The sequence below is a fragment of the Gekko japonicus genome, unplaced genomic scaffold (genome assembly GCF_001447785.1).
Source record: "Gekko japonicus isolate JY-2015 unplaced genomic scaffold, Gekko_japonicus_V1.1 scaffold14, whole genome shotgun sequence".
NCBI classification, from domain to species: Eukaryota; Metazoa; Chordata; class Lepidosauria; order Squamata; family Gekkonidae; genus Gekko; species Gekko japonicus.
In genome coordinates, this window is record NW_015176452.1 from 2,015,893 (window position 1) to 2,023,928 (window position 8,036).

The 8,036-nt window shown below is 44.0% G+C and overlaps 1 protein-coding gene across 2 annotated transcripts in view; it reads left to right on the top strand.

Annotated features, from left to right (window-relative positions):
- The window catches only part of LOC107123593 (chromosome unknown open reading frame, human C2orf82), a 20,118-nt gene extending 12,642 nt beyond the window's left edge, over positions 1–7,476 (top strand). The window contains exons 2-3 of one of the 2 annotated variants that reach the window (XM_015426845.1): positions 5,943–6,125; positions 7,367–7,476. In XM_015426845.1, the coding sequence (XP_015282331.1) occupies positions 5,943–6,125; positions 7,367–7,476 (293 nt within the window). The remainder of the gene's footprint in view (positions 1–5,942; positions 6,126–7,366) is intronic. The other variant, XM_015426846.1, reaches the window with a different exon arrangement.
- Positions 7,477–8,036: the final 560 nt, after the last annotated feature.

Genomic DNA, 8,036 nt, shown 5'->3' on the forward strand with positions numbered 1-8,036 from the left:
ACTGGGGAGCGGGGGGGAAGAGAGAGAACCTGGGGGGGAAAGAGAGAGACTGGGGGGGCCGGCGAGCTGGGGGTGGTAGCTGAGGGTGTGTGTGGAGGAGACGGGGGAACCGACAGGATTGGGGGGAAGCTTACCTGCTTCTTCCTCCTCCGCTTGCTCTGTGTGGAGCTCCCCCGCTCCTCCCCCCGCGATTTTTGCGGGTCCCCTTTCTTGTTATACTCTATTTATTAAGATATGTATACCTTGCCTGTCAACTGAAATACATGACAATACTCTGTCTTCATAAGAGAAAGGATTTGTAGCAATCTCTCTCAGATGATTTGAACTAAATTGGATTATATTTGCCTGCTGGGAATTAAAGAGGCTGATCCTGGATTTGGTAGGATTTGCCATGGCTATGTCACATCTTCAGTGGGAAGCACTTATTTAAGTTTCTTTGGGCTTGTCCTTGTTCTGGAGTGCCCGCCACCACTGATTTGTGTAATTTTGTATGCCTGCCCAGCATCCTAATTGGCAGATATTCCTGTTACTAGCCTGAGTGTCTCACTTAACTGATAGTAACCTTCTAAAACACAGGGTGGGGCTGTTGCTCAGTAGGAGAATTTGGCATGCAGAAGGTCCCAGATTCAATCCCTGACATCTCCAGCTAAAAACATCAGGTGGCAGGTGATATGAAAGACCTCCACCTGAAACCCTAGAAAGCTTCTCCTAGTTAGAGTAGACAATACTGAGTGGTCTGATAATGTATAAGAGAACTTTGTGCATTTAAGTCATATTTTCAAACATCCTTATTCTGATAGTTGGTGATCTCTGGGACCCTTAGAATTTGTACAGCCATTTCTCAGAAGGGCAAGGCCAGCCTTGCCAAACATTTTATGCACTGGTGAACTTACCTGGCCAGCAAATACTAAGAATGGACATGAACAGCAAAAACAGAAACTGGATTTCCTTACTTTGACATCTAGAAACAGTCCAGGTCTCACCACTATAGAGAAAGGTGCTGAAGACTGTCTTGGCATTTTTTTTCTAAATGCTTTCTCTGGCAATATTTCTGACAAACTTCAAAAGCTGTTCAAGAGTGAACTCTGCTTTCCAAATGTGAGTATTTAACTAAGCAAGAGAGCCAAGTTACCAGTTGCTGTAGGTTAAAAAAACCTGTAGAATGTATTAAGTAGCTTGAAGGGTGTTTGGCCCGGTATTTAAAAGAGCCTGTGTAGCAGCTTGCCCCACAGCTATAGTTTTCTAAACAGTTATGTGAGAGGAAATGCAGAGAACACATGTGAAAGGCTTACCCATGCGGGGTTTTTTTAAACATGTTTTCATGTGTGGCGAGTATGGTCTCATGTGATCAAGATGACTGATCAGTCTGGGTGCAGGATGAGTTTGTAGGCCAGCTAACAGTTGTCCCTTGGCCAGACTTGGCTGAGGAGCAGCCACTTGCCCATCATGGGATTCAGTACAGTTATTCATATTCAGTCATGCTGAATTTCTCATTCCCATTATGATGAGACTAGAAATGGAATTTTGGAAGGATAGAGATGCCTTTGGTATATTTCACAATCTTTAAGTACCAGAGGTCTAAATTACTCTGGATTGCTGGGTTCTGCTTGTCTTTTTGCAGTGGCAGCCCAGCTGCTTTGATTTCGCTTGCTGGCAATAATGTACAATATTGAAGCTAGGCACTCGGAGGTGAAAAGCAAAAGCTCGAACTCTGCTCATCTTTTATCTGTGGCTTGGGGGGTGGGGGAGAATCCTTACTCAATTCCTCATTGGTCCGAAGTGTGAGTTTTTCTTATGTCGTGCATTTGTATAAAACCCCTTGTATGTGCCCTTGTCTTGGCAAGCTACTTGTTACCTCTGGTCCTTCATTTTTCCTAAGGCCAGTTGATCATCTTACAGTGATTAGATGGCCCTGCTCCAACTGGGTGCTCTGTTCAAATTTGCAGCATGGTGTGACATTTCCAGCGGTTTCAACAGGGCCCTGCTGAATGTCTCCAGTCCTTGCGAGGGCCTCAGCTTCATCCTGCCTGAACAAAATGAGCATTGATACTGCTTTCTGGGCCCAGCCACATATAAACAGAAAGGCTTTTTTAGTCCCTCCAGAGCCTGCTTGAGGGGGAAAAACAGGACATGAATCGCAACATCAAAGGAAATGTAGTTTTCATGGAATCTCACCTGAGAAGGCATCATAGGGGCACAGTTAGGGGGAGGGTCTGTGCTCCTGTCTACCTCGGGCTCCAGGGCTGTGTCTCCTGCTTGGACTGTCCTGGCAGACAAGTCTCTGCTGCAGGAGGGAGAAGCTAATAGTGGGGGCAAGGGAGAGTCTGGTGGTGCAAAGGCCCCATTAATATTGGCCATCTATGTGTAATGCTGTCCCACTAATGGGCCAAATCCAGACTGATAAGGGAAGAGTGAACTATAAGGAAGCTCAAATGGGAGTAGAGGGAAGAGAGTTTTTGAATTCTGGTAACTATTTTCCGTATGTTGCAGACTTTTCGTTTATTGCATTGTCTCCCTGGATGATTTGAGAAACTTGATCCCATTTCTCTGTGCAAGGCCTATTTGAAGAAACTAGAACAAATTGCTATTAGATGAGCAGGAGGTATTTGAAGAAATGTGTTGAGTAGAAAGCGATCACGTTTGAGCTTAATGAATTTACCCCAAATTATGCAGTCAGAGGGTTTGTTATCATGCCCTTGCAGAACAAAATTAATCCTACTTAAATTGTGTGGAGTTGAGATGTGACTTGTAGCTAGATTTATGAAATCGGAAAAGAAAGAAAAAATCAAGTTGTGTCCCCCAAAAGCTATCTTATCAAATTTCAGACTAATAACTATGAATATATATTTTTTGCAGCTAAGCAGGATACTTATGGCATCTTAAAAACGAAGGTTCTGCACGTATCAGTTTTTCTACCGGCTCAAGCAGGGTGGTGGGGTGCCCTTTGACCCTTAAACAAGACTCTGCATAGGATATGTGGCATATCCACGGTCAAAAAATCGTATAGTGAGGAGAGGAAGGGAGTATGCTAGCAGAGCAGCTGATGGGATGCAACCCTAACATTTTTTTTCCTAGCATAAACTTTCATGGACATTTCTTTATGCATCTGGAAGAGTGGCCTGTAATCTATGAATGTTTACACTGAAATAAAATAGATTCATGTTGGTCTGAAGTAGCAGAACAAAGTTTGAGTCCAGCGGCACCTTTAAGACCAACAAAGTTTTATTCAAGGTATACAGATATCTGAGGAAGTGTGCTTGCACATGAAAGCTCATACTTTGAATAAAACTTTGTTGGTCTTAAAGGTGCCGCTGGACTCAAACTTTAGTCTACTGAAATAAAATGTTGGCCTTTAGTTGGCTTCTGAGGACCATAGTCCTTTTCACCAGATGCATGAAAGTGAAACTTCAACCAGCAACATATATATATAGAGAGAGAGAGGGACAAGGAGGAGGAGAGATGAAATGGAACAGTGGTGTTAAAAAGGATTCCAGTAGGGCAGTCATGTTAATCTGTTTCAGAAGTAAATATTTGCCTCTTCCCTTTTGTGCAGCTTCATCCTTATGTCTAGACCAACATGTCCCCCCCCCCCACATTTAGCCATTAGAGAAAACTCAGAGTATATTTGCCCACCAGAGCACCCAGATATAGGGTCTCCAATGTCAGATTGGGAAATTCCTGGAGATTTGGGGGGTCTGAGGAGGGGAGAATCTAGGGTTGCCAACCTCCAGGTGGGGCCTGGGGATCTCCCGCTTTTACAACTGATCCCCAGCCGCAAGAGATCAGCTCCCCTGGAGAAAATGGCTGCTATGAAGGGTGGACTCTATGGCATTGTACTATGCTGAGGCCCCTCCCCTCCCCAACCACCCCCTCTCCTGGCTCCACCCCCAAAGTCTCCAGGTATTTTCCAACCCAGACTTGGCAACCCTAGGAGGACCTCAGTGGGGTATAATGCTATAAAGTCCACTTACAAGGCAGCCATTTTCTCCAGTCATCTGGAGATGAGGTGTCATCTGGATATGAGTTGTAACCATGGTTGTCAACGCCCCCTGGTGGATGCAGGGTTCCCTGCTGCCAGGTCCCACCACCCCACTACCAATCAGCGGGCTGGCAGGAGACATACTAGGAGAAAGAGGAAGGCCCAGGCCATGTCGGCCATATTGCCCAGGAAGTGATGTCATCATGCCAGTGATGTCCAGGCTACACTGTGGTATCTGAGCCAAAAGCTCTGTGGTAGAAGCCATTTTACCATAGAGCATTTGCCCAAATACCAGAGTATCACAACCTGATGACATCACTTCCTGTGTGACACCAGTAACATGGCCTGGGCCTTCCTCTTTCTCCTGGTAAGTCCTGCCCATCACCTGCTAATTGCCAGGAGGGACCTGGCAACCCTGGTTGTAACTCCAGGAGATCCCCATGCCCACCTGGAGGTTGGCAGCCCTACCCAAATAGAATGTTTCACCTAGATATTTTATCAATTTGTGCATATTATCACTGTAGAATGTAAAGTAATATTAACATAGATTCATATTTGGCATTAGTGCAAACTATTGATAGATAAAAAGGAAAGAGATGGTCAAAAATAAGGCAAGGGAATGATGGTGACTCAAATTTCTGCTGAACGTTACAGACTAGATTAGAGGTGTTCAACTCATTTGTTACGAGGTTCGTATCTGACATAAATGCCACTTTGTTGGGCCAGGCCATGTGTGCCATAAAATGTAACATGAGGTACTGCAGATATTAAACTTTATAAAGATGATTTCAGATGTCAAATGGCAGTAGCAGGCTTGACTGGATTAGGTGTGATATGCAGAGGGGTAGTAGGTGTGGAGATCGCAGCATTGATAGTGAGTCAGAAAACCTAGGTCTCAATTTGGTACAGGAGGATTCAGTCCAGGAGGATGCAAAGAATAAATGGAAATAAGTTTGAAGAAGTGAGCAGTGACTCAAAAAAGCTCATACCCTACCACAAATTTTGGTAGTCTTTAAGGTGCTACTGGAGAGCATTCAGTTGCTGACCTAAGAGCAGCAGTTCTCTTACAAAGAAATTTCAAAGGGAGATCAGAAAAAGAGACTGATGAATTGCAACTGATCATGAAGCTCAAGACAATGCATCCGCCTGCACTGAATTGAGACCTACGTTTCTTCTCTCTGCTCTTGTCATTTGGCATCTGAAATCACTTCACTCTTCAATGGACTCACATTCTAACTGTATGTGAAGAAGTGAGCAGTGACTCATGAAAGCTGATGCCCTGCCACAAATTAGTCTTTAAGGTGCTACTGGACTCTTGCTCCCTTCCACTAATAAAGAATGCAAGCTGTGCTGTTAAGTCCCCCCCCCCCGATCTGTTAGAACGAAAAACGAGGGATCTCTCCAAGTGCCATGGGACTCCACCCCCCACCCCCCGATGAAGTGTGCAGGCACACAAAAGCTTATACCTGGAATAAAACGTTGTTGGTTTTAAAAGTGCCGGGGGACTCCATTTTCTCTCTCTTTGGTTCTTTCCTTCCCCCTCCCTCCCTAGAGAAGGGGGGAGGAACCCTCAGCCAATAGATGGAAGGGAGGCTTGGTTTTCTTCTTTTCCTCTGCAAAGCAGGAAATACAAGAAACTGGGCAAAAGGAGCTGTGATACAGGGAATAGGAAGCAGCAGAGAGCCAGTAGCTCTCCACCCGGATAGCAGCCCTGCAGGCACTGGATCCAGCCCACAGGCCATATGTTTGACACCCCTGAGCTAGATGTTCAAGGACACTTGAACAGCTCTTTATACTTTATCCAGTAGGGAGCGATGCTGTTCATTCTGTGCTGTTGTACAGAAAGATGAACCTGAAATATTGCTGAAAGAGGCAGGAAACCTTTGAGTATCTCTCAGCACAGCAAAACTGCAGGGGTGGGTTTGGTGTGTCAAGAGACTAACTGGACTTGTGTTTGTTCCAGCAGAATACCCCCAAGGACCCATCCCTACACTGTGGAATGATCCACCAGAACTGCCCTCTGGAGGGGGGCCTTTAGAAACCACCACCACTGCTCGTTTCTCAGACTCTCCAGGATTTCCACCTTATACTTCTGATTATGAACCAGAAGACACCACTCATCTCCACCAACTTGAAGATGGGAATGGTATATTCCTTTTTTTAAAACAACAACAACAACATTGCTGTGTAAACCATAAATGCCACCAATACAGACCTTATTATCATGCATTTATCCACATGGCTCCCCTTGGCATTTTACAATATCTCTTTGTTCTAAATAACATACAACTGATGTTCTTGGTGTGGATGAGCAGCAGTGTATGCAGAGGATACATTACTTCAAAGTTACTGACAGATTTGTGGCACAATTGTGCAAATCGTGTATTATTTGCAGGGTTGGGGCAGGGGGAGGATGCAAACCCAGACTTATGCTGTGAATGAATTATCTGGGCTTTTTCACCATACTGCTTCTCTCAGTCCTTGTTTTAGGCTTTGTGAAACTTCCAGATAATAAGATTTCTGCAACAGAAACCAGAACTTTTAGATGTAGGAGACTCAAGGACCAGGCTTATCCCTGAATAAACAGAGCCTTTGGGATCTTGCTGTATCTCAGTTTCGATCTTTTCATTTATAGCGTACCAGTTCTCTATTTTACACACACATCCCTCATTTATTCTTCATATCTCTTCCTTTTTGTTTCCTAATTCTAATTTAGTTTGAAGTGTAGGTCATTTAAGTATGGCCAATCAATCTGAGTACCTTTATCGATTTACCTTACAAATGAAGGTACTTAAAACTGAGTACCTTCATTTATACCCCAACTTTCTCCAGTGAAGAATCAAAGCATTGTCCTTTCCTCTGTTTTGATCCTCACAACAACCCTGTAAGGTAGGTTAGGCCAAGAGTATGCCCAAGGTCACCCAGCAAGCTTCCATAGCAGTGGGGGGGTTCAAGCCTGTAGGACTAATACTACCCTTATTTGACACAGGAGGTTGGATTTTTCTTAAGAAAATGTTTGAGGTCTCCCAAGATGTTTGCGGTCTCCCATTATCTGATTTATGCACCTACCTAAACATTCTTAAATATCTAGTATAGCTTAGGAGCCATTTATTTATTCCTAGTTGGAACCATTTTTTAGCCTGTAAATGTAGCCTCTCTGTTCCCTTCCTGTATTTTTTCTTAACCCTCTGCCCTGCCCTGCCTTAGGTTGACTTACCAGCTAAATATAATTGGCAACTACTGGTTTTAGAGAGTCCAATTGATGGGCTTCAGAACAGCCACCCTCAGGCTGATTCAGTGTTATCCAGTTATATTATCCAGAAGTATATGCTGGAGCAGAACATTCACGTGCTCTCTTACAGCTTTTTCTCCCCTTATCCCTTGCAGGGTCTCTTGGTCCAGGAGCCATTGGTGCCATTGTGATTGCTGCTCTGCTGGGCACGTCTGTGATTGTGGCCTTGATTGTCATCACCCTGCGAAAGTTCTCTGCTTCTTAAAATCAATAAAAGTTTTTTTTCCTAGTACACACTTATCTGAGCTCTATCCTTCCTCTGTGCCCATGTGTGTTTTCTGTGTGTGAAGTGAAACAAATGATAGACTTTGCACGAACATCTCATTGGATAGACTTTCTCTTCAGCCACCTGAGATCAAGGGTAGTTTGCATGTAACTATTTCTGTTACATATCCTTTGAAAGTGTAAGAACTATCATGTTTAATGATCATATAAGGTGGGAGTTTTTTAGCCATGTGTACAGAGACTGGGAAGACATTGCATGTGGCAGCTTCCTGACATGTACACAGAAACAGACATTTACTCCACTGTTCCAATGTTAAGTATATGCACAAGCCATGTTCTGAAACACATAAGGCCCAACTCAGCATAAGAATATGGAACGCTTCAGCTCGACTTCAGCTCTACCCAGCTGCTCAGCTTACTGCTTCTGCAGTATTTGTCATTGTGGTAGGGAACATGATGATACTGTGTATTTATTTTTGGAATGCCCAGTTTTATGTCCTGTTTTAATTAAATGATCCTTTTAGTCTAAAATAACATGTT